A 27,209-nucleotide genomic window follows, 5' to 3' on the forward strand; every position below is an offset into this window, starting at 1 on the left:
AACGTGGGTGATAAGGGTGGAGGGCAGAGACTGACGTCATCGCTCTTTAAGACGGATGACAGGATTGAACTTTTGATCTTTGGGTAATTTTACTTTGCACAGGGAAAGAAAATATTTATACGTGTGTGATGATGATGGTTTGTGTGAACAAATGTAGTTTACATAGTGTAGAAATGGATCCTCATGAATGCAATACAAAAAAGATTTGTATAATAGTTAATCATTGCCATTGAGTGATAATTACAAGAAATAGCCTTTTTTTATCCAAAGTCACCATCGGTATCAACCCATGACCTTTGCATTGCTAACACAATGCTCTGCTTGCCGACTCACAGTATAGAAACCCAGTTTTTTATGCAAAATATATTTTGTAACTATATTTTGTATATTTCTTTCATTGAAGCAGAGAGTCAGGTTTCAGTAACACTATTGGTTCTCGCTTGTGTCATTACCAAACAATATTACTCTTTAATCCTGATTTGAGTACATGTTCTTGGATTAATCCTATGTGACGTGCATATTTCTCTGGTTGGATGAGTTTATATTGCACTGTAAAGGAAATAAGATGCACCTAAGGATTCCAAATAATTATCATACAATAGAAATATTATGCGTTTAATGACACATTTATGGGTCAATGACATGACGTCAATTATTTTGTGTCTGTTCAACAAAAAAGTCCGATTGGGCAATACCTTTTACTGGCCCGCACGTCTTTCACGCTTGCCCCGGGCCACCGGGCAGTCCTTTATGTTGAGCCCTGATAGGTGTGAGCAAAAATGTGCCGTTTTGGGGTGTGTCCTTTAAAATGCAAATGAGCTGATCACTCTACTAAAGACAGTGCTGTGGTTGGATAGTGCAGATTAAGGGGTGGTATTTTCCCCTTCTGACATCACAACGGGAGCCAAATTTCATTGACCTATTCAATTAAATTATAAATTTGCAGATTACTTGCATACATTCTCTTTTTTGACGACCAAGTCTAAAATTTCTGGTTTTATTTCATTTTGAAAGAATATTTGGGGGATAATTGGAATAATGTCAATGTGGTGTAACCAGTCTGTGTCATTTGGTGTAACTAGTATTTTTTAAATAAAAATATAAATATATTCATAAAAAATGTGAAATAAAATATAATCATCTAGTTTAGTGTAATATGATTTTTTTACACATTTTTACATCATTTGTCAAGGATTATTTAGAAAACAGAGCTGTTTTCTGCATATGTCAGGACAAATATGACAAAAACGCATTAAGATGTACATTTAGAAATGACTAATAAAATGATATTTTAAAAAGATTGTTTTATGATTACGCTTACAAGCCATCAAGGTGGATAAAATATTTAATGTTTCTCATTCTTTGGCGCATTTGCAGGTTACACCATTTGACATTTTCAGGTCCATTCAGTCTTACCTTTCATAAAAATTGTGCAAATGTAATTTTTTATTGCATAAAATTAACATAAATACACTATGTGCATTGACATAAACCTGATGCGTGCTTTTAAAACAAGTTTTTTTTAATATTTTTAAATTTTTCATATTGCCAAACCATTTTTTCACTGACCCTTATATTATTCTGATATTAGTTTCATGCACTGTGAGATGTATGTGACCTAAATGAGGTGGGGCAATGTTGTACCCAGCTTTACAACTGGTATGCAGGCTTGCATAACATAAACAATCATCAATAAGACAGAGTTGCCATCGCGTGTTACATAACAATCTATTTATTACACAAAGCTGGGTTTGTTCTAGGGAACGGGAGTGCACAGTAATGGCCAGGGTCACATGGGTGACCAACTCAATGGAAAAATGACCTTTGTGTTTCTCGAAATGGATTCTTCTAACAGGTCTGAAGTTTCTACACTCATAACAAAGCTGTCACTAGGATGAAACCCTATAAAAAGATCCTAATATGTACCATTTAAGTACAAATATGTACCTTTGAGGTACTAATATTTACCCTGTATGTACAATAGTGTACTTTTTGAAATGGTACCACTCCAGTGACAGCTGTTGTACCTTTTATGGAGAGTGAAAGTTTCATATTTGTATTAAACCGTTTCTGGCACTGTTTCTGGTACAAAAACAATACAAAATAAGGGTTTAAATTGTTTTTATTGAGGATTGAACATTCAAGATCCTCAGAAGGTCAAACTAGTGTAAGCTGTGGGTTTTTAATTGTTTGGTAATGCTGGAAAATCATGCAGTAATATGGTTTTACATAAAGAATGTGACACAGTTAAACATAAAATCATTCATAATATTCTTAACGTCAATAAATATATTATCAATTACTGTTAATGTATTTTATGGTTGGGTATCTTTTAAATTCATAGTGAAAGTGGCATATTGACCAATGTATTAGAATGTGACCTCTACATTTGACCCATCCAGTAATTAGCTAGGCAGACGTGGTTTCATCAACCAACCACCTCAGCTTGACATATGCCCCGCCTCTTTACCCATTTTCAGTTATCCACGAGTGATCCGCTGTGACACGCGGCCAAGATGGCGACGGCAGGCAACGCCTACTTTAAGCTTCAAAAACGATCTTCACACCATGTCCATATTTTTTTACCGTCTATGTGCAGTGCCCGGGGAGCATTGTGGTGCCTTACTCAAGGGCACCACAGTTGCAATCAACTGGCTGTGAGACTCAACCTGACAACACTCTGGTTACTTACCCAACTATCTAACCATTAGGCCATAACTGCCCATCAATAATTGATATACTATATCTAATAGTTCCCACAAAAAAAGGAGCATTTGGGCCACTATTGTTTAGATAAAAGTAGTGGGTCATCAAAGTGTACCAACTCTATGGAAGAGTTGTCAGTATAATGAAAGAAATGTCTGTGCTGGCTGGGTTTATCCACAGCTGAACACTGTCAGAATCCCCCAGCATCCATCCCATTAATGTCCTGCAGTCTCAGTAGTGTTTGTTGGTGGCACATTAGAAATGCCAGCAGTCTTTTTTTTCCACGTTCATGTAACTTTTTACAGACTTGCTGCTGTGCTAGTAATATTAGCTTGAAATCAAAATAGTAGTTTAAAAGCGAAGCGAGTAATTTTAAAGCTGCTGCTGCTGTTACGAAAAGGTTTTATAAAGTAATGACAGTCAGGTTTGCTAAATGCTTCTCCCTCTGGTTTAATAAATGGGTAGTCCCACGTAACACACAGTTTGATGAAGGCTGGGTGATACATTTTGGGATACACAATAAATATCTCTGTATTTTCTTGAAAGTGGAATTGATGTTTATATGTAAGTCAAAGCATCATGTGAGATGTCACAATCACCTTTATCAAAACGGCTTATGATGAAATAAAATTCAAAGATTGGATTTTCCTCACGGTTTGAAAATATACAGCTGGTAAGAATGATTAATAGTTAATAGAATAGTTTGTTACATTAACATATAAAAGCGGATACCACCACCAATGTGAAGCATCCACCTGGATGATGCGACAGCAGCCATATTGCACCAGAACGCCCACCATACACCAGGAGACTATAGAATTAGTATACGAGTAGGCTGATGGGCAAATTTGGCTCTTTTTCAACAAACATCTTGGGATTTTTTACAACCATAGAGAGTCAGGACCTCAGTTTAACGTCTCATCCGAAGGACAGTGCTTTATGGACAGTGCGTCCACATGGGGTGTTAGGACCCACACAGACCACAGGGTGAGCCCCCCCTGCAGGTCTCACTAACACCACTACCAGCAGCAACTTGGTTTTTCAAAGACGTCTCCCATCTAAGTAATAGCAGGCTCAACCCAACTTAGCTTTAGTGGGCAACCAGGAGCTACAGGGTGATATGGTTGCTGGTGGACATTTCACAAGACTTTTTTAAGATGTAAAATAAATCTTTGGTGTCCCCAGAGGACGTGAAGTTCTAGCTCAGATTATCATCTAGATAATTTATTATATCATGTCAAAATTGACACTTGTAGGTGTGAGCAAAAATGTGCCGTTTTGGGTGTGTCCTTTAAAATGCAAATGAGCTGATCGCTCTACTAAAGGCAGTGCTGTGGTTGGATAGTGCAGATTAAGGGGTGGTATTATCCCCTTCTGACATCATAAGGGGAGCCAAATTTCTATGACCTATTTTTTCACATGCTTGCAGAGAATGGTTTACCAAAACTAAGTTACTGGGTTGACCTTTTTCACATTTTCTAGGTTGATAGAAGCATTGGAGACCCAATTATACAGCACTTAAACATGGAAAAAGTCAGATTTTCGTGATATGTCCCCTTTAAATATAAAAAAGTAAGGGTACGTTAACGTTTACACGAAAACAATGCACTAATGCCTGACAGGTTTTTACTTTGCATCCTTGAGTAGTTTTGTTTACAGGCGACAACGTTGTTAAAATGATCCAAATTCACATGGATGAGCAAAAACAAATTTGCATGACATCACCGTTTTCATAAATTTGCTGCTTGTTTGTTTACACGTAGACAATAATGGTATTATGTAAAAAAAAAAAACTTTAACCCATTGTCATTGCTTTATAGACATTGCTGGAAGTATTCTGCGTGTTTCATTGGTTCACGAAATTTCTAAAAGAAATATTTGTGTTTGCCAGTTTTCTTCAAAATGTAATATTTTCTGTTTTTCCTCTTTAAATATCCTTGTTTCCCTATGTTGGATTACAGAAGTAAAATAGGTAGTGATGGGTAATTTATATTGCTGTTGTGCAAGAGCAAGCAATAATACTAAACAAATCAGCTATTTATTCCAACTGAAACGAGACTCTCTCCTATGTGCATAGAAAATCATCATAATTGTGGGTGCATTACAAACAGGAAGTATGTAGGGTTCTGACAGCAGCTGATATCTGGGGGCGAGAGGGAGCCGAGGGGTCACATTACCTAAATGCTCGTGAGAAAAACCTCCATCCACTATCACTGTTTTATTCAATGTTCTGTTTTAAAAGAATGGTTCACCTAGAATAAAAAAATCTGACCCTTTCTTATGACATCTAAACTGTTTGGAGACTAAAGCTTTTCAGCTTCATAACATTTAAAAGGCATCAAAAAAGTGATCCATGCAACTTACATGCATATGACATTTCAAGTCTTTTGAAGTCAAACTGTAATATTGTGTGAGGGACTGAAATTTTGATTTTAAGATGTAATTTTAATTTTTGGGTGTGCCCTTGTCAGACTCAGTGTCTTGGTTACGTTTTTTCCATAAACTTAACAAAAGCGAACAAACAACAGTGTTAATGTAGATCGTGTCAGATGATCTGAGAAGGTTCATGTTGTGGATGTGGTAAACTAAAGTTCATTCTGGTGCATTCAGCATTTTTCAATGTTTCCAGCTGTCATCCGAGAGCTTTGAATGCCATAAAATGTTGCAGAATCATCACTATTCATTTCCAAAGTAATTTACTTAAATGGTATTAACTTTACAAGCATCACAGTTGACCGTAATGCTGAACTGCAAGAAATGAGCTCACGCCTACATTGAATATTCATGGGCATACAAAAACTGTGCTTTGCTTTGTGCTAAACTAGTTATTATTGTTAATATAACAATAATAACAATATGTGTCCTAAATAAAGAGCTTTCTGTGAGTTTCTTGACTTACGCATAAGCTTCTACCTTGCAGCCACCTAAAAGACAATAGAAACTACATAGCAATGACTCAGAACTCCCTAACATCGTTCTAGCAATCTGCATAACGCACAGATTTGGTTGGGCATGATTTTTTAAATGTTTTGAAATTGTAACAGGAAAATACACAAATGCACTCCCACCAGGTATCATTTCACTTTTGACTATTGTCTGTCAAAGGCTGCCGCACGTTTTTCAGTAATAATCTTTCTAAGAGCAGGAAAATGTCAGTGGCGGATCTTGAAGATAGTCTCTCTCTCTCTCTGTGCGATAAGTCTAGGAAATGTAATCTCTCAGCTAAAACTAGGCCATGGCGTGATTTCACATTTGTTACACTGCCAATCGCATACATCTGTTACAAAGAGCATCCATTTGTTATGCTGTCCCCAGGCTCGCACTTCTGTTCTAACAGATCACCTTTATAGCTCATCCGCTGGACTTGAAGGGGGCGTATTTCATTCTGAATAGTTTTAGCAACCAAATCAGAGTTTGCCGTGCTTTGAATAAAATGGATGATATGACAGACTCAGATATGGTCAGACTGAAGAACAACGTCTTACAAGGTATTAGCATGTGCAAAAATAGCCTGCCGGTTAAACTTTGAAGTTTAACTAAAGCATATATTCTATTGTAGGTTATAGAATCTAATACCGTTGTGCCCTCATACATCTTGAAAAGTGAAGTCGCTGGCTCTTTGATCGCCCCCTGGTGGCTGGCTGCAGTACAAGTCATAAACCCCACCCTCTCCATGCAAACGAACGGGATTCGGCTCTAAATAAATAAAAATATTTGTGTTACCAGGCAGATTTATGTTCAATTGTTAATTTTTGTTATAAGTTTCATTTTAGCTAGTAATTTGAAAAAGCTATAGAAACGGGGCGTGTTGTTATGATTGGCGTGGTTGAATTGGGCACGCAAGCATTTGGGCGGAAGTTTCATGCCTTTGGCTACACGGACGATTACTTCTGCACATGCCTGGCTCCAACCTGATCTTTTTATGTAACATGGTAGCGGCCATGGACAGACATTTTTAGCTTCAATTCATTACAATGAAAGGAAGCGATGTTGCGTCATCCATCTTTTTTTACAGACTATGATCTAATATTGTTCTTGTGTGGTTGCTTTAAAGTAGGTTGTCATTGCTACATGGTTATAAAGGTGTTTTGGATGCTTGTTAGTGCATTGATATGCTGCTAGGGTATTGTGTGTGGTTTATAGACCCCTTTTGCGCGGACGTCACAGCGCTAGCTGGAGGCAAAACAAACGGAAAACTTACTGGAGGCGGCTAATACAAACCAACACAGGGTCAGCTACACAGGGAGCTTTTAAAATGTCGTCTTGTTGTGTTGTGGTTGCCAGAATCAACGGAGAACAGGCAATTTGAAGTTTTATCGGATACCTGCTTCCACTGCCAGACAAAAAAAAACGAAGACAGCTATGGTTAAAGCTAAGAAAACTCGCTAGCTACCGTCTGTTAAAGCGTTGAGGGGAATCTTTCTGCCTCCAGCTAAGCCCCGCCCACACAAATACGTCACATTGTTTACCAACTGTAAAAGAGTCTATAGGCAGCAAATATCACATATAAATCAAATGGCTAAAAAACGAACACTAAGAATTAGCATACTCCTAATGTGCGTTCACACCAGCCGCGGTAAAGGCAGCAAAATCACGCTGTTTTCATTCGTAGTTGGACGCTTAACACTTTGAGTTTACTCGCTTCATTCGTGCGTAAAATTCTAGTCATTCGAGACATTATGCGGAAATTCGAGCAAGCTCCTGATTGGTTAACGCAACACGAATATCCGCCAAAGTTCAGATTTTTCAACTCATGTGTTTCCCGCAGCAACCCTCAACTCACGCGGAATGCGACACAGGGTGCCTATTTGCATCTTTGTATTGACTTAACATGTGAATCACTCGTGCTTGCCACCTCTTCCGCATCTGGTGTGAATGCCACAATAGGGGGTGTGTACAACAAGGCATTTTCGACTGCGGGCAATGTATGTATTTAATTGTTTACAATAGAAGCACCACGCTTTTCAAAAAAACTCCACCGGCTCTCTGCTTTTTTCTGTGTTCAGCGATGAGCGCCTAGAGTTGAACAATTTTCAACTTTGGGTGAATCGCCCAGCTTGTCAGTGAGTACGTTTACATGCACAGAATAAGCGGATAACTATCAAAAATCTGCTTATTACAGAAAACTGTTTTCATGCGTTTACATGCAAATCAATAAGCCGGCTATGCAGACAAATGCGTTTACATGGGACTTGAAGACTTATCAGTTTTCTCGCAGGCAGTGACGTCACCACCTATAGTACACAATAGTCGTTCAAAAAGTCAACGGCATATCTGTCTTAAGCTGTACTGTTGTATCTCTTCTTGTGTGTGCAGAACCTGTAAATGTAACATGAGCTTCTATTTTAACAGTTTCTCTGCCAACTGCTTTTGTCGAGCGGAGACTTTTATGCGCTTACTTCCGCGTGTGACATTTATCTTTCATACTCGGAGACATGCGCACATGGACAAAACCGTGAGAAAGCCGGTTAAGGTGTTTGTTTACATGCCACGCGAAATTGGCGTAATGAGCAAAAAACTACCTGTGCCGATCGGTTTGTGTTTACGCCGTTTATGAGCTTTCCCCGATTAAAGAAAACAGTTTTACGCGTTTACATGACCCCACATGTTATCAGTTTATTAAGCATAATCGGCATAAGACTGTGCATGTAAACGCACTCTTTCACTCAGCCATCCAATCACAGTGGAGGAGGGGCGGGACAAATAGCAGAACAACCAACAGGCGCATCGTACGACTTGTTAAACAAAACAAAAGTATCATACCAACCAAAGCACTTAGTTCAAGAAACGCCAGCAAGCGCTAGTTGGCGTCCACCAGTCGCGTTTAATCGATTTGGCGTACACGCCCCCTTATACAATATTATTAGATCCGAGCAATACTTTTAAACATGGCAGCAGGTTGATAACTTTAAATCTCATTGGTTCTTGCAAACCCCATGATTTTAAAAGCATATATGACAACTAGTCATGAAAAGCACGAGAAGCATCTGTTCTCAATTTTGCTCAAAGTAAGCTGAAATATTCATGTTTTTCACTCACGTATTGTTTTTCATTTAAAATAGTTTAATAATGGATGGATGTGCTTTCTGTTTTTTTTTGGCCCCTATATATAAGATAAATAACATGAAAGCATTTTAGCTAAAGAAAGTCATACTTGCATGTGTCTGAATTGGCATTAGTGTGAATGAATAATAAGAGAATAAGTTTCTTTTCCAGTGAAGAATTCCTTTATTTTGGGAAAACCATTAGTAATAATACACAACTATTACCAAGTTTTTTTCATTTGTATAAGCTGAAGAGAAACACCTGCTGGTCTGAGCCAGTTATTTTCCACTATGACAGTAAATAAACTGTCCACCATGATATCAGTTAGCTCGGTGGTTGGAGGCTCAGTAAAATGGGCGGCACCTCTCACTTTAGGGAAGGACATTGATCTCACATCTCTTTCCGTTTCACACCCTGTCTGTCTCTGCTCATGTATGTGTGTGTGTGTGTGTGTGTGTGTGTGTGTGTATGCATGAAAGTGTGTGTCTATTTAAGAGCAAACGTTTGTGCGGGATCACCCAAATCTATGGTCGCAGAGAGATGTGGGTGTCAAGGGAGCACGTGGTGGGACAGGTTTACGATGGAGAAGGTTAGATGCTCAAACAATGATCTGAGGTTCTCTGCGGTTGCTTAAGTGTTTGTGAGGCGTGTGTGTGAGGCGTGTGTGTGAGGCGTGTGTGTTTGCCCTAGTGAGAAAGCAGAAGTGTGTAGTGCAAAGTATATGGCAGTGCTTGTTTGATTTTACTTGCACGCATGAAGTACTGGTGTATGGTAAGATTGCGATAAGTTTGCACATGTGTGAATCGTTAAGTGGTTTGTTTTGCATGTGTTGCAGTGCTTTTGTTTGTTGAAAGATTGTATGCAGATTAATTTTTTTTTGTATCTGTATAGATTCATCATACGTGGAATCGTTTTTTTTAAGCGTTTATCTGGTCACAGATTATTTTGCAAATCATTTTGGATGCTGGTCTCCATAGGATGCTATGGCTTTTTATTGATGACTTTGATCATCCAGCTTCATTAAACGTTTTGCACGGCTGTGCTATCTCACCAGCTGTCGCCAAACCAGCAGCATCCATTTTGGACCAGCATAGATTCCAGTGCCGTTCAAAGCTGGACTTTTTAGCAGATAGGTGGTAAATGGTTAATTGTGTGATGGTTTTGACTTTTCTGGAGGAGACATGCATTCTTTTTGATGAATTCTGATTGATGATAGCTAATGTTTGCTTTGTTTTTACCCGCAGGAACGTGGGCCTTTAGCCGCCTCGCTGGTTTATGCAAGCAGGAGGATCTAGACTACAGAAACCCAGAGAAGTCAACGACAACCAAGGCCTGACATTGCACTGGAGAGAAAGTGAATGAAGAAAACCAAAGGTGATACAGATGAATCAGTCAGAGATAAACAGTGAAGCACACTGGACACCATGAGGGAAGAGAGCGAAGGAATTTTACGGTTTCGACTTTCTCTCCCAGTCCATTAAAATTCATTGCGTATATATGCTGATATGAGCCTCAAGCCTTTGGGATCACGAAGGCAACCGCAGCCTTAAGCGAGGGCTTGAGTGGGTCTCCCATCATGTCTTGGTAGCATTGCACATCAAAGTATTAGCCTCAAAATTCCAAAAAAATAGACTCGGACTATGCAAATAGTCTAAATCAAATCTGACAAATAAAAGCTTCCTTTAACATCAGCTCTATAAACATAACCTTGCATACTTTACCATCCACTTTTCCCACTTCCTGGGATTACCAACTCCGGTTCATTCAAACATGGGGTGTCGGCAAAGTTCAGAGGAGAAGGAAGCCGCCAGGCGCTCACGGCGCATAGATCGTCACCTACGTTCAGAAAGCCAACGGCAGCGACGCGAGATCAAACTCCTGCTGCTCGGCACCAGCAACTCCGGTAAAAGCACCATTGTGAAGCAGATGAAGATCATTCACAGTGGAGGTTTCAATCTGGAAGCCTGCAAGGAGTATAAGCCCCTTATCCTCTACAATGCCATCGACTCACTCACCCGCATCATCCGAGCCCTCGCCACCTTGAAGATCGACTTTCACAACCCAGATCGGGCATATGATGCGGTTCAGCTCTTCGCCCTCACCGGGCCTGCCGAAAGCAAGGGTGAGATTACGCCAGAGCTTCTAGGGGTGATGAAACGTCTGTGGGCCGACCCAGGGGTACAAGAATGCTTCTGTCGCTCCAACGAGTATCACCTTGAGGACAACACGGCCTATTATCTAAATGACCTGGACCGTATTTCTGCGCCAGAGTACATCCCAACCGTCGAGGACATTCTGCGCTCACGTGACATGACCACTGGAATTGTCGAGAACAAATTCACCTTCAAGGAGCTCACCTTTAAAATGGTGGACGTGGGTGGCCAGCGGTCGGAGAGAAAGAAATGGATCCACTGTTTTGAGGGTGTGACAGCCATTATATTCTGTGTGGAGCTCAGTGGTTATGACCTCAAGCTTTATGAAGACAACCAGACGGTAAGGATAGCTCAATTATGTCTTCTGGCCTTTGGTGCAACCAGATAACGCAAGCAGGGACAGATGAACTCCATGTTATCTGACCTGGTCTGCATATATCTCTATAGTAAATTCATCCTGTCAGTGGCACAGTGGTGGCAAACTAACTGCGTTTATCATTCTGCTAACCACATTTCCTGTAACACACACATTGAAGCTACATTTGTAGACCTACCAATGGTAAAGTCTCTCGCTTGTGTTGTGTTTTAACCATAGACTGTACAAATTATGCATGTAGTGTCCACAACGTCACTCACAGGTTTTGAAGCCAATAGTTGGCGGGCTCTACCAACTGAGCTACAGAAGCACAGGCAGGTGTAAACTGGTCTTTTCACCAGGGTACCTGTGAATTTAAAGAGATGATATTTACCTTAGTAAACTAGAGTTTGTTTGCATCCGACAGTAATTAAAGATGTGTTTGTGGCAAGACTTAAGCGAGTTAACTTTCCTAAATGTACGTCAAGCTGCATACCTCCTCTCCATGTGGTGAGGCTAATTGCTTGCCAGTGAGTTCAAAGACTACCTGTGTATGCTTAGGCGAACCTCACAACAAGAACTTTGAAAGTAGTGCATTAGCCTGGAATATCAATTAGCGTTAGGGAGTTAAAAATAAAAGCGTTCTGCACGTCTTGTGGGGGGAGAAGGTACAAGAGTGATAATTGAGTTCACAGTTCAAGGTGTCAGGGCGTACCCGTGGGAATTATCAGATTTAACACTGGGGAAAATCGCTGATGTGATGGGGGCTAGAAAGATAGAAAGTTTAAAAAAGAAAAGAAAGTTGAAAGTCAAAGAGGAAGTGCAGAAACCAAGGGAACAAGTTAAAGTTTTGCTACATGTACCTTACCAGATCTTGCTGTTTTGATTTTCCTTGACCATCATGGAAAAATGGACTGCACGGGGCCTTGCGTGCTTTGTAAACATATGCTGAGTGTGTTTAAACTAAAAAATCAGGGTCTGCGGTGAGCCTCTGAATTAGATTACCCAATAAACATTCTCAGACCTGGCCCGAAAACACCAGCGCTTGCTGCCAATCTGCTCTGGTCATGCCAATACTGATCAGAATTTCTAAAATGACAGCCATCCTGGTGCATTTCTTTTTTGGCATCCATCATAATACAACGGGGATCAGTACAAGCTCTGAATGATCAGAGTGGCAGCAAAAGATTTTAAGCAATGCTCCATGGTCTTGAGAAAGTCTGAAAGGGGCAGAGATGAACATCATCAAAGATGTAGAGCAACAATTCACTGAAAAATGTTGTCAATGGAAATTAATCTTATGAATATTGCCAATGAAACTATGAAAGTTTTGGCTTTAGTTATGTTAATCTTAAGGTTATCTGTAAATTAGTGTGCTGCAAAACATTAACAGAATGTACATAGGAGATTCATAGCATTTAAAACATACAGTCCTTTACTTTTGCTAAAACACATTAAAAGTCCTGTTCTTTGTGTTTTTGAAGCTTTCATTGTGTATACAGCGCGCAATATAACATGTTCAAGTTTCACGTGTAAAAAAACAGTATTTTTCACACAATTTACGTATCTGTATAGCGCTGTTTTCACTGTCCTCAAAACGGCTGATGTCTTCCTTGTTCTATGAAGTCCCTCCTTCAGAAATACGTATCGAGTTCTGATTGTGTAGTTTGTTTAGTGTGTCGTGATTCGATAGCAGCCTAGCTTGCCGTTAGCTTAGCTGGCGACTGACGTATTCCTGTGGGCGGAGTTTAGTCAAAAAACTGTTCTAGTGACGTCATTAAAGCAGGAAGTGAGGCTGTAGTACAAACCGACCATTCGCTTAAGGCTTTGAAAGGAGATTTCTCTTAAAGAAAATATATCGCCTGGCAGTTAAAGGCGCTCTAAGCGAATTGAAGCGTTTTAGACCATAAAACATTTTTTTTTACATACCGGAAACATCTCCTCACTATCTGCTTGCTGCCTGTCCGCTGATCAAACTGTAAAAAACGCGATCTCTGTAGACAGCCCAGGCATCACAAACGGCAATATCAACAAGTGGCCAAACCTAGCATCACAAAACAAAACAAAGTATTCCAGCCAATAAACGACAAAAAGGATTTGGGGGTGGGGGTTGGGCGCGTTCATGAAAGCACGGAAGGGAGGGGGAGGGGGAGGAGTTAGCTACGCTCCGTCTGTTTGAAAACAGTTTCAAACGTCAACAATAACTAACGTCTCGCAGATTCGCTTAGAGAGCCTTTAACTTTGACCTTTATCATTTAACAGGTATTAGTTTTGCTATTATAGATATTACACACTAACTAGGGTTAAAAAAATGGGATCAAAAAGAATGCGATCTTTAACTATTTTTTATGACATCATTCTGCACTTCTTATCAGATTCCAGGCTGTGAGTTAAAGTAAATGCTATTGGCTATTTTAAAAGTGGAAAGGGTCACTCAATCTGTCCCGCCCCAACTTCCTGTTTCAATGGAAATACATCATCGCATCGAACAAAGTTGCACATTTCAAGACACTTCAGTTGCTAAAAAATGTATTCACATATTTACATATCCGGTTATACTAAATGAGGAAAGGGTGTAGTTACATTCAGGCTATTTTAATAAGAAGTGATTGTCATAGTACAAACATTTTCATATTTTGATGCTCAAATATGAGTTTTAAGGGACTAAATTATCTACTACAAGATAATTATATCACTAGTGATGCAGTAATGTGTCTGCATACAAGATTTTTCTATCCATTATAAAAATGCAGTTAGATGCAGAAGTCTACAGTTATATTTATTGCATCTTCACAAAAGCATGCTTATATTTTTATAACCAAGTTGCATGATTACTGAACATGAAGTATTTGCCTTTCATCTTGTGACATGTCTAAATTTAATCAGTCCAATAAACACATGCAGATCATTTGGTTTAATCTCCAAAAACTGTATAACTGAAACAAATGTGTGTGACATCCCGGGCGACATGAAACATGCATGTAAGATGTTCCCAACCAAGGTTATCCTGCAACGACTCAAAACCTTCTGCGAATAATGAATAAACTGTGTGTTTAGCTGTCTCGAGCTTTGCAAAAAGCAGTTACATTCGGCTTTAAGTGGAGTGATATTTAATAGGTTGTGGTTGACCAGATTTCCAGGAAACGTTTTAGTTACAGCTTTAAATCCCACCTGATGATTTCCTGTAATGCCTGACGTCTTGAGCTAAAGCTAACAAAGCATTGCATGGAGACCAACTGATATTGCCAAGAGCACCTTTAAGTATTTTTATACCTAATAAAAGCAAAACAGATTTAAGAAATATCTTCCCTGCTGTAATCCCACAGAAACCATATTCTCGCACATCTGCTGCAAAAGCTTTTCAGTAATGCGTCGCCACAGATGTAACTTTCACATGCCATTTGCAATTAATGAATTCTGCTGGGGACCTCAAGCAACAATTGTCAGTTTTTCGTCGCACGGCATGTTCTTTTCTTTTCCCCCTTGAACATCTTTCCACGTTCCTTTTTTTACCCAACCCTCCCTTTAAAAAAAATAGGGTTTCCATGGCAACTGTTTCCGAGCAACAGAGCAGTCATATGCTCCTAATCCCGGGCTGTTGACAATGAGCTGTGACCGCGAGAGGGGGTTTACATGGCGCTGGAAGAGAGATGTTGGATGTGCGCTTTTGCAAGCGTCGGGGGAACGTGTGGTTGTGGATAGCGTGAGGCTAGCGCTGCATTGCGCAATAGATGGTCGAAGCAATGCAGCTCCGGTGCCAGTTGGCAGGGTGGAGTTGAGGAGAGTCTTAAGATCTGGGTCACTGGAGGATACTTGGGCAATATGCAAGGATCAGTTTGACTTTGACAAAGTTTTACAATCTTACGTAAGACGTGGGAAGGTAAAGTATCGGCTATTGAGCAACATCTGCATTCTTTATTGAAGCCAGCATCCAGTTTTGCAATAACGCTGGGCTTTAACATTATATGTATTAAATGTAATACCTTTTAGAACAATACATTTATATATTTACAGTATGCATTTTGCTTTTTATCCAAAGCATCTTACCATCCATTAAAATGTGTACTGTTTTATCAGTATGTGTGTTTCGAACCGCTAACACAATTCTCTACCAGTTGAGGTTAGTTTTGTACAGGCAAGTCACATGTACACATTTAGTTCTTAAATATAGTAATACAGTTATTACTGTTACTGTGTTTTTGTGATGTTAAGGGAGCTAGACAAATAAACTCAAGTCTTCCAATTACTGATGAACTGAGATGTCAATAAAGAAATCCATAGCAACCCAGGAGGTTTAGCCTTCCTGGAGTCAATGATGGTTTGAAGTGAGCCATATTAGCCACATGTTTGGCTAAAATATCCTTCTTTATATAAAGATCAACAAGTACTTTGTTACATTGACTTATTTGATTTATATTCAAGGTGCATTAAGAAAATCCATATTATTCCCTGTGTAGTGTAGGATAATATCATAAAAATTCGAGACTTTTAAAGCACACGTGCTAAACTGTTCGCTTTAAGTGCTTATATCTTCGGAGTGCGAATGTTGATTCATACCAAAATGCCTTTTTGCATAGTTGTGTTTGACACGTGAAAACGTCTCGGGTTGTGTATGTAGAAGGGAACGAGACGCTGCGTCTCCCTTGCCATACTTCCTGCGTCCCTGAAATGCCGTCTTTGGCAATACTGTATTTCAGATAGCGATATACTTCCTGGCTCCCGCGTCACCCTGTCTTTGTCGTTAAGCTTCACCATTGGTTGAATTTAATATACACATTCAGACGCACCTGGAGGCGTGCCCAAAGTGTCACCGCAGTGATACAGCATGAGTTCCCTCCAAAGGGAACTGTAACAATGTATCTTAAAATGTAACACGATGTAACTTGCTCTCACTTGAAACGTGTCCCCACATTTAGTCCTTGAATTTCAGGGTATTGGACCTGGAAAGTCCTTGAAAGGTCCTTGAATTTGAAGTCAACTAAAATGTGGGAACCCTGTACAGTATAAAACAATGTGTTTGCATAGTTTATGATTTAAAAAAACGTTATTTAACACAACCTGTACATTCCGATCAGCCGTAAATGTGACACTCCTTACCATGTTTGAAAGATTCGCTTATAATGCAATGCTAACAGGAGTTGACCTATAGGCTTTGAATCAAAGCGGGAGGAATTATGTCGGTCTTGTCTACATCACCAATTCCAGGAAGTAAACTGTTACTGTACCTACAATCCGTGTGTTTGTTGGAGTACAAGAAAAGAGATTTACGTTGGAGACGATATCTTGCGTCATCGTTTACCTTGGGGTTTGTATCTTTTGCATATCGTTAACATGTACTAATTCACACGTGCACACCAAAGGAAATGTAAAATCGTGAATCGGACCATAGTTGCTGTTTAATACAAATTATCTCTGTGTAATGTTTTTATATTGAACAAAAGGAAGTGGAAGCTGGGCAAGAATAAAGAGCATGAAGCGTAATATGCGTGTAAATTTACTTTATTTCTCTTTGCTGCCGCGGTCCAATTAGGTGACTAGACACAAGTCTTTTCCACTAAGCTCCAATGAAAAAGATTTTTTAGAGCGAGACGTCTCGATCCGACAATTCTTATTTACAGGAAACAAAACATTAATGCACCGCAGAAGCGTCTTATTAATATTTAAGTCTAATGAAGGTCTGTGTATGGCTCACACAGAGAGAGGCCAGCGGGGGTACAGCCTCCTGCCGCTTCCTTCCCACTTTTCTTCTTGGTTTCTCTCTCACTTCTCCTAACACTCCGACACTTGATTCAGATGTAGTTAGAAATACACTGAGCTTCAACACAACACGTCCACCCGCTCCCCTGGGCTGCCTGATTGCTTAATGGACGCGCTGAGCTCCGCAGAGATGTTTGGCTAATGGTGTGACCTGATTTTGGAAAGCCCAATTCAAGGCGGAGAACATTTATTGAGGACTGTGAAAGCACCTCTTATATATGAGTACACACTTAGGCCTTAGTGCAAATCACCGCCACGCAAAATCTGACCGCCGGCCAGAAGTGTCATGGATGAATTTTTATTCGTGTTTATATGAGTAATTTCCCCCCAAGTAATCATATTTCCGAGATACACTCTTTGGCTGTGTGGTTTTAGAAAAATACAGAGAAGCTTTCTAATGTACAAAAAGGTTATTTGTAGTGAAACAGGTTCTTTAGAGATAAAGACTGAAATGAAACTTTATAGCACCTTTTATTTTTAAAAAGATTAAAAGGTCTCTGTTATATTTTCACACAGGGTTTTTCAGTTCAATACAAGACGACCTGTAATGGCAACGTCTGTTTGCATTTACATAGTATGCTTTATTAATAAAGTTAATTATAGGGAATTTGATTGTTTAATAGCCCTGTATTTATGCTGTGTTAAGTGTCACATTAAGCAAATTTGAAGGTCCCAATGGTTTTTATGAAATTGTGGAAAGGTACCTACTGCGCAAAGTAACATCCGAACAACATCTTTTGCTTGTCCAATTTTGGTCCCCTAAGGGTGCATACTGTGACGCCAGACGTCTTTTTTCCAACGTCTACTAAACGTCCTGTATTGATGTTCATTAAATAAAAAAATCACATCCAGGACTCCCAACATTACTATTTTCTTTGTCACTATTGTTAAAAATTAAATACCTTGATTTTTAATGTTTGTGTGTCTAAATGGCACAATGGTTCCTCTTTTATGTGCAAATTATCTTAAAATCTGTCAGAATGATATAAATTGCTATGAGAGTGCTGGATCTCCTACTGTAGTATCACATCATTAACAGAAAAATATAGTTTTTGTAGATCAAAATGAATAAATCAGTTCATTAAATGATGATCTTAAGCATCAGATACTAACCACCACTGTGATTATTACATTATTGGCTTTTTTACCACAGTAAACGTGTTTTAAGTGTAGCAGCCAGAGAAATAGCCAGGAGTCCAACTAAAACAAACACTGATCACCAGAATGCTGACTTTAAATAAAACTAAATCTACATCTAAACTTAATAAGTGAACAGTGTTTTCTATAGCAATATTTTACAGAACATTCAGAAATAATGTAATAAAATAGTTTTAGAAAATAATAAAATGTAACATTCCTCTAAAATTCACACAACCAACCAATGTTTTTAAATAAATAAAAATACTGGACTAAAAAATACATTTAATAGACTTCAACAAACAAACAAACAAAAAATTTACTTTGTGCCAAGTTTTCATAGAAATAGAAAAGAGCAAGTTGTTTATAAGTTGTCATAGGTGTGAACTATTACCCAAAAGGTTTTTATTTGGATGAAGGAAAACATTTCTTGAGTAAATAAAAAAAATGTGTGTAGTCGAAACAGTAAAACTTTTTTAAGTTGAATGAACAAGAATTCAGAAATGGCAAGTTGTGTCAACTTAAGAAACATTGGGCCCTATTTTAACGATCTGAAATGCAAGTGCGAAGCGCAAAGCGCAAGTGACTTTGTGGGCGGATCTTGGGCGCTGTTGCTATTTTCCTGGCGGGGGAAATAACTCTTGCGCCAGGCGTAAATCAATAAGGGGTTGGTCTGAAGTAGGTTCATTATTCATAGGTGTGGTTTGGGCGTAACGTCAAATAAACCAATCAGAACGTCATCCAACATTCCCTTTAAACGCAAGTGCGCAAGTTCCATGGCGGGTTGCTATTATTATTATTATTATGACGGATTACACCTGGTCAAGCATGCGCCCTTAAAATAGCATAATGAACAACGCGCAACGCGCCACTGACTTTAGACTAGTTTTTTCTGGTCAGTGGCGCAATTGTTTTTTGAAACTGCAAAATAGCATCAGGGATGGTTTGCGCCGGAACAAGCCTCCTTTTTTGCGCTGAACCGCCCAGGCAGCGCAAGTTCATTCCCTAGTTTGCCGACGTGCATCTGTGGAGGGAAAAACCCGCCGTGCGCCGGTGCAAATACGAATGATACATGCGTCACTGACAAAGTCAATTGCGCTGGGTGCAAGATAGGGCCCATTAAGATAAAACAAGTATCTGTGTCTGATAAATGCATGTAAAACTCTTTATTGAAATCTGACAATTCCTCTCATTTTATTACCTGCACAATGAAGGATAACCAAGAAATTGTGTAATAAAAGAGTCGATACATTTATATAGTCTTATAAATACAACCAGACCTTTTAGAGCAATTGTAATGCTGATGTGGCCCAGGATGAAATTGAGTTTCACACCCCTGCCATAGGAGAACCATTTTTGGTTCCCCAATGAATCATTCAGTCCAAGGTTCTTAACAAAACCAATTTTTTCTCACCTTTCATAGTCTAAAGAGCCTTTTTCCAGCACAAGGAACCAATTGTTGTTGAATAGTTAAAGGTTCTGTATCTTTTGAGGCAAGTGAATGGGACTCACTCTCTCATACAGTAGAAGATCTTGTGATTTGCTTAAAGCAAGATGATGTTTGGTATAACCTTTCAAACAGCAGCCCAGTCTTCATATCAGATTCCTCCCTCAGTCACAAGCCATGTGCCTACAGCCACTGTGCCTCACGCTCCGAGATGGAGACTGTGTATCCACCTGCATGAACGATCACCCAAAAACCTTAAACACAAATACAGTAAACACTACATTTATGATAATAAACATATCCTCATCACTATTCCTGTTAAGCATATTCAAGACCCTGTTTGTGAAAATCAGGCTAAAGTCTCATCATCTAATTATGAGAATATGAGCAATAAAGTTTCATTTCAATTATTCATTTTAATCTTTGATATGACTACTCAGTCAATATTAAAGATATCAAGGCTATATTTTCAAAGAATGTTTGTTACATGATGCTTTTACGTATACCCCCCCGCAAAAAAAGGTTTGTGTGTGTGTATTTTTATATATAAAATAAATACAGACAGCGCACACACATAAATTATGCAAAAAACTTTTTTTTGTATGCAATTAATCACGATTAATCTTTTGACTACCCTTATATTCACTGATGTTTGGATAAGTGTTAATATTGTTCATACTTATGGGTTATGGATTTAATCATAAGATTTTTAATAAACCATAAGCCATTTGTCCCGTAGACATAGATTGTATCAAATTGAAAAATGTATAGCCTGTAATGCACTGCAAGTTACTTTGGATATATGTGTCTGCCAAATGCATTCAATGTTAAAAATTATCAATGTTATAAGTATAATATAATAATGCAGAGATGTCATGATATTTTTCATGATATTTGTCATGATATTAAATGCTGCACAGATATATATATATATATATATATATATATATATTCCAATAAAATTTAATAATATAGTATCTTATATATAGTATATCCTCTAAAAAAACAGTTTGGCTCTCTCTCAAGGTTTTTTTTTCCAAAGGACTTTTTTCCTAAAATTAGATTTTTCATCCCCTAGGGAGTTTAATCTTAGCCACTATACTCTGCTACTTTTGTTATTCCCTGGTTTCTCTGTGTTTTCTCCTGCTTTTATTAATATAAAGCTGATTTGAAACATTTAAACAATAAAGCGCTATATAAATGAAATAGAATAGAATTGACGAAAGCTACTTAAAATCTTGTAGTTTAAAACAAAAGGTACAAGCAGTTACAACAGTTAACAGTTTTGTACCTAAACGGTGCATATTGGTACCTCAAATGTACATATCTGTACCAAAATGGTACATATAAGAACCTTTGGTCACACTTTATTTTACGGTATCACTGTTACAGTGTAATTATACATTTAAGTACTAAGTAATAATCATTAATAACATGTACTTACTATAGGGTTGGGGTTAGGATTAGGGTTTGGTTTAGGGTTAGTTGCATGTAATTATGCATAATTAACTGTTATTACATGTAACATGTGTAACAAAGAAACTGTAAAATAAAGTGTTACCCAACCTTTTCAAAAGGTACCGTCCCAGTGACATCATTTGTACCTTTTGTCTGAGAGTGTAGATATGCAATAAATGAGACTGTGTGTATACTAAAACACTTCGTCTTAGAAATATTTAAATGCTGCACAGATCGGGATCATGAAAGTCACAGCAGCTGATGTCGCCAACAAAACCGTTCTGCGCATTTCATGGTGATTATTTACATCCTGTCCTCCATCTCAGTTTCACAGGCGTTAGCCTGGCAAGCACACCAAGGTAATTGTACATGGACAGGTGATTAATTGAGTTAAATAGAGACCTCAGCAGGTCTAGACAAATAAAGGCTATTAACCTCGACTGCTCATTTACTGTTTGTTGAATTTCTGTTTGTTTGTGCCTCCTTTGACTTTTAATCTCATTTCTGGATTACATTAGAATGGTAAATGACTTTCATACTCGCTTGGAAACTTCATTTTTCGTTTATCATTGGCAGAACAAGACACCGTGTTATATAATTGATTTATATTTATGCATTTTGGCAGACACTTATATCCAAAGTGACTTACAGTGTATCCAGTTGAGCTGATTTCTGGCATTGCTGTGTCTGGTTTATACTGCAGTCATAGAGACAAACCCCATTCATTTTTTTATCAGCATAAACATGCAGTTTGCATGGCATGAGATATTGGTTTTGACCCAAAGTGACAAAGGACCCTATTTTAACGATGTCTTAAGCGCCCAGTCTAAACAAGTATGTCTGAATCCATTTTAAATTAAAAAATGGTTTGTGCGCCTAGCACACAGTCTAAAAGGGTTGTTCCTATTCTCGTAATGAGTAATGAATGTATTTTGGGCGTAACATGCAATAAACCAATGAGAGTCTCATCTTCCATCCCCTTTAAAAGCCAGTTGGTCTAAAGCGCATAGTTTAAACGGGTGTGTCTGAATCCACTTTAACGACGTGAAAAATGGTTTGTGCGCCTAGCACACAGTCTAAAAGGGTTGTTCCTATTTTTGTAATGAGTAATGGGTGTATTCTGGGTGTAAAATGCAATAAACCAATGAGAGTCTCATCTCCCATCCCCTTTAAAAGCCAGTTGGTCTGAAGCGCATAGTCTAAACAGGTGTGTCTGAATTCACTTTAACAACAGGAAAAATGGTTTGTGCGCCTAGCACGCCGTCTAAATGGGTTGTTCTTATTCTCGTAACGAGTAATGAATGTATTTTGGGCGTAACGTGCAATAAACCAATGAGAGTTGGATCTCCCATCCCCTTTAAGAGCCAGTTGTGCGCTCGCGCCATACTGATTCTCTATTTAGATGGCGGAATTTATAAACGGAAAAACTAAGCGGAGGAAGAAGACCACCAGTTTAAGATTGATGTTAAAAATTTCTTTGTTTTTATTTGTATTGAAATTGTTAACTGTGCCGGGCTGCATTGCATCAGGTGTATTATAGGGCCCTTACAAATATGCATTCAAGCTGTTTCAGTATGTGTGTTGAACCTATGACCTTTGCTGTTAATGCAATGCTCTACTTATTGAGCTACAGGAAACCACTTAGTAGGTTATACGTATGTCTTTTATTAGGTGTGTTAACAGAACAGTTTTGTTTTACTTAAGACATCTTTCCTCTATTGCCACAATGAATAGCACTGCTGAAATTGATTTGTTGTCCTCATGAAAAGTAATTTCCATTGACATTTAGCTCACTAAATCGTCAAGTGTCTCTGTTAACTAAATGTGTTTCCCTTCTTACGCTGGGCAAGGTTAAAAAACCAAACTTTATTTCTAAAGTTTCCAGATTTACTGCTGGCACTTCGATTAACCATTTTCTCGTTTTCTTTCTCTAAAGAGTCGTATGGCGGAGAGCCTACGTTTGTTCGACTCCATCTGCAACAACAACTGGTTCACCAACACCTCCCTCATCCTCTTCCTCAACAAGAAGGACCTGCTGGCCGAGAAGATCAAGCGCATCCCGTTGACGGTCTGCTTCGCCGACTACAAGGGTCAAAACACCTACGAGGAGGCGGCCGTCTACGTGCAACGGCAGTTCGAGGACCTGAACCGCAACAAGGAGACGAAAGAGATCTACTCGCACTTCACCTGTGCCACCGACACCAGCAACATCCAGTTCGTTTTCGATGCCGTGACGGACGTAATCATCCAAAACAATCTCAAGTACATCGGGCTCTGCTAGAACGAGAGGGCAGGCTCGGGAAACGACAAAAAAACACCAAGGCCGCTCCGTCGATCCGTCCGGGTTCCCGCAAAAACGCTTGTTAAAACAGGAAAGTCGGATGAGGCCCGGAGGGGAGGGCTACGTGCTGCCATCCTGTTAGATTTATCAATGTCAAAAACTAAAAGGTCAAGGAGGATTTTACAAGGTTGCTATACATGTGTTTGCACTGAACATGCGTATGTCGACACAAACACACACACACACACACATTATGTTTGTTCACACAAAACAGACTTTGCAATGGGATCAGCTGTCACGCACGTTTAACATGGAAACACTGGATACAAATCTGCCCCTATCTTCCCTGGGAAACGCCAGGACTTCCTTATCAGTGCACCCAAAAATAAAGTACAATTCTGTGATACCATCATGCTTTTCCTAACCTGGTTGATTTCCTGCCATTTGTTTGAACAGAAAATGAGATGTTAGGCAGTTCCCTTTGCTTTTTGTCTTATAACGACAGTAAATGATGACCAGGGGCTGTGAAGCTTCAATTTTGGACAAAACACAAATTCTCGGATTTTAATCTATCTTCAATTTAACAAAACAATATCTATTCGCAAAATCGGATGCTTTACTTTAGAGGCAGGGCTTGACAAGAGCGCCCGATGGCCTAGGGGAAAGCATGAAATATTGGGCCAGTGCCATACCATCGCAAAAGTTTGTCATTTGCACTTGTTTATCAAGGCCTTTAAAATATTCAAACAAACAAGACGTGAAACAGATCGCGTAATGTACGTTTTGTGTGCATGTTCGCACATCCAATATGTGCACCCTGAAAGTCGAATCTCAAGGCTTCAGACTGCGCCCAAATGCTGGGTTGACGTTATCTAGCACTTGAATGGAGATATTAACGCAAAATGCCACGATTGTCCTCGTAAGTGTAGTGTGTTTTGTGAACAATTCAGAAAGAAAACGCATGTGTTAGAGTATATTGTATCCGATGGCATTACAATGTAGATGTACATGTATAACACTTAAAGTGACAGTACACCAAGTTATCCAAAATGAAAATTTTGAATGAATATTGATAACTAGTCGATATTGAGTCGAACTAAAGCTAAAAAAAAGAATCGAATTGAATCGCCAAATTGTGTCTCAATACTAGCCCTAGTCGTTTGTGTATTTTTAATATGTGCACATTCAGATCTAGTGCATCATAATTCCTTTTATGATGTCTTTACATAAACGTGAATGGGATTTGGAAGTAAGCTTTAAAATGAGTTAATTCAACTTTTATTATTTATTATTTTATTATTATTTATTATTACTTTTATTAATATTAGTTGAAACAACATTTTTTATTATTTAACTAATATTTTAAGTTAGATTAACTCCAACTCTAATTTTGAAGGGACACTCCACTTTTTTTGAAAATATGCTCATTTTCCAGCTCCCCTATAGTTCAACGTTTGATATTTACCATTTTGGAATCCATTTAGCTGATCTCCGGGTCTGGCGGTACCACTTTTAGCATAGCTTAGCATTATCCATTAAATCTGATTAGACCATTAGCATCGTGCTCCAAAATGACCAAAGAGTTTCGAGATTTTTTCTTATTAAAACTTGAATCTTACATCGTGTTACATCGTGTACTAAGACAGACGGAAAATTTAAAGTTGTGATTTTCTATATGGCTAGGAACTATACTCTCATTCTGGCGTAATAATCAAGGACTTTGCTGCCGTAACATGGCGCAATGATAAGGCAGTGGTAACTTACTTTTTTAAGTTGAACAAAAAAACAAAAAAATTATCAAGGAATATTTAGTTTCTTAAAAAGCTATTGTATTAAGCTGTATGAACGGATTTATGACAATTTCTTAAGCTTGTCAGCCCTCGGTCACCATTGACTGTCATTGTATTTAAAACAGCAGTTGGAAATTTCTGCTGAAAGTCTCTGAAAATCATGCAGGTTTGAAAACCATAAAAGAGAGTAAATGATGACAGAAATGTTTTATTTTTGGTGTTGGGCGTGAACTATTCCTTTACATTTTCCTCTTTATTATATGGTCTTTGATTTGCCTGATTCAATTAATGCTGCTTTTAAAGAAGGTATAAAGAGTTTATATAAAATACGCTTGTTTATGAGAGCTTAAAAGTATCCTTACAGAAAGTAAAAAACAAACTGATGTCATACGGTTCTGCTCCAAAGGTAAAAACTGCCACTTTCTGAAGCTTTTTAAACACATTCACACTGTAGTTTATTTTTGGCTATCTGACCGCCAGGAAACAATCTATTTTTTGTTTCTTTTTGTTTCTTTTTTTATCCAGAATTTTTTCTGTCTATGAGAGTGTTACTGCAGTGAACAAGAGTTTTTTGAAAATGATCATTCCAGAAAAAGAAAACTGAACAGTGCCAATTGAAGTGTAAATATAAAATCCCGTTAATTATGTTACTTTTTAATTTTTATGGACAAAAAGTATATATATTGAAACAAAATATGCATGATTTTGTTACTTTGGCATTTTAAAAAATTATAGTTTGATCTCCTTATGTTTTTCATTTCATTAACACGCTCCAAAAATATCTAAAGTCAAACACTGTGTACGTCTGTACAGTTATTTCTTGACAGGTATTTATTGAAAAGAGTTTTGTTTGCAAAAACAAGTCAACCTAAACCCAGCACGAGCTCGATTTACTCCTCTGCAAATAAAAAGCGAGCAACCATGAGAAAAAAGAGCAGTAACTCCGGTGTCGATGCTGTAAATAATACAATGCAGTGAGGTACACGTGTAACAATGAAAAAAATTGAATCACCTTTTAAGATGCAGGGCTGATTGACAGATGCAAGCTCCGCCCCCTCTCCAATCTTTCTGTTTAGCTATGATGTACAACAAACCCAACTAAGGGCTGCAGGATTGATTTTACAGGATGTCCACCAAAAAAGAAACAAATAATTACTTTAAGAGAACAATAATAGTAAATAAAATGAATTATGCAAATGTTTGCACTGCTTGTTTGTTTACTTGTGTTGGGTAGAATGAGGATTCATAAACTCTTGATGCTCGAAGTTACACATCATTTCTAACGTTTGACCTGCATTTTCACACACCTACTGTAGAGACATTTATTGCAGTTTTACTTTTTTGTGACACAGTTAAACATTTCTGATAATAGTAATATTACACTGTTAAAATGCAGCATGAAATTCAAACAAATTGGTTTTGCAAGTCTACTTAACCTACTAAGACTTGTGATAAGTTGACATAACTTGTAAAAACTAGCTGAAATTGTTTTAACTTAATTTGTTAAGTTAAAGTAACATAAAAATCTATGTTGATTTGCCATCAATGCTGCATTTTTTTTGTACAGTGTACGTATTTATAAAAATTGCTTTATGCATCAAGTTGGAGGCATGAACTAAATATTACTGAGTGAATGAATTTACAGAAAAGATCCTGTAAGTGCGTCTCAATAAAAATGTGCTTGAGTCATATAAGTAAAGTTAATGATTTTATTTATAAATTTAGACAACATTGAATTTGTTGAAGTTTTGAAAGAAGTTGCATTACAGGTTTATGTACTGTGCTGTGGTTTAACTGTAATGCAAATCTAAAACATATCACACAAAAAAAAACTCAAATTGTCTGAATTTTGTGGTTAAATATTCAATATGTGTCCTTAAATGTCATAAATGCATAAAAAAGTACAGCTCCTAAATTAATTTCTTTATGAAAATATCATTTTATTTGATTTTTGGGTAGAATGTCAATGTAAGGGAGTCATATTTTCTATATAAGTTTGCACTGCAAAACTGCCTTAAAATTTGATTTGTTTATTCAAGTTTATTCGCCTTGACAAAGTTAACTAAGATTTTTTAAGTTA

The 27,209-nt window shown here is 38.1% G+C and overlaps 1 protein-coding gene across 2 annotated transcripts in view; it reads left to right on the forward strand.

Annotated features, from left to right (window-relative positions):
* The window catches only part of gnaz (guanine nucleotide binding protein (G protein), alpha z polypeptide), a 59,290-nt gene extending 32,960 nt beyond the window's left edge, over positions 1–26,330 (forward strand). The window contains exons 1-3 of one of the 2 annotated variants that reach the window (XM_065290452.2): positions 9,175–9,340; positions 9,996–11,244; positions 22,995–26,330. In XM_065290452.2, the coding sequence (XP_065146524.1) occupies positions 10,522–11,244; positions 22,995–23,339 (1,068 nt within the window). In that variant the 5' untranslated portion in view covers positions 9,175–9,340; positions 9,996–10,521 and the 3' untranslated portion in view covers positions 23,340–26,330. Of the gene's footprint in view, positions 1–9,174; positions 9,341–9,995; positions 11,245–22,994 lie in introns of those variants that run through there. The other variant, XM_065290451.2, reaches the window with a different exon arrangement.
* The last annotated feature ends 879 nt before the right edge of the window (positions 26,331–27,209 follow it).

The sequence above is a fragment of the Paramisgurnus dabryanus genome, chromosome 10 (assembly GCF_030506205.2).
Source record: "Paramisgurnus dabryanus chromosome 10, PD_genome_1.1, whole genome shotgun sequence".
NCBI lineage: Eukaryota > Metazoa > Chordata > Actinopteri > Cypriniformes > Cobitidae > Paramisgurnus > Paramisgurnus dabryanus.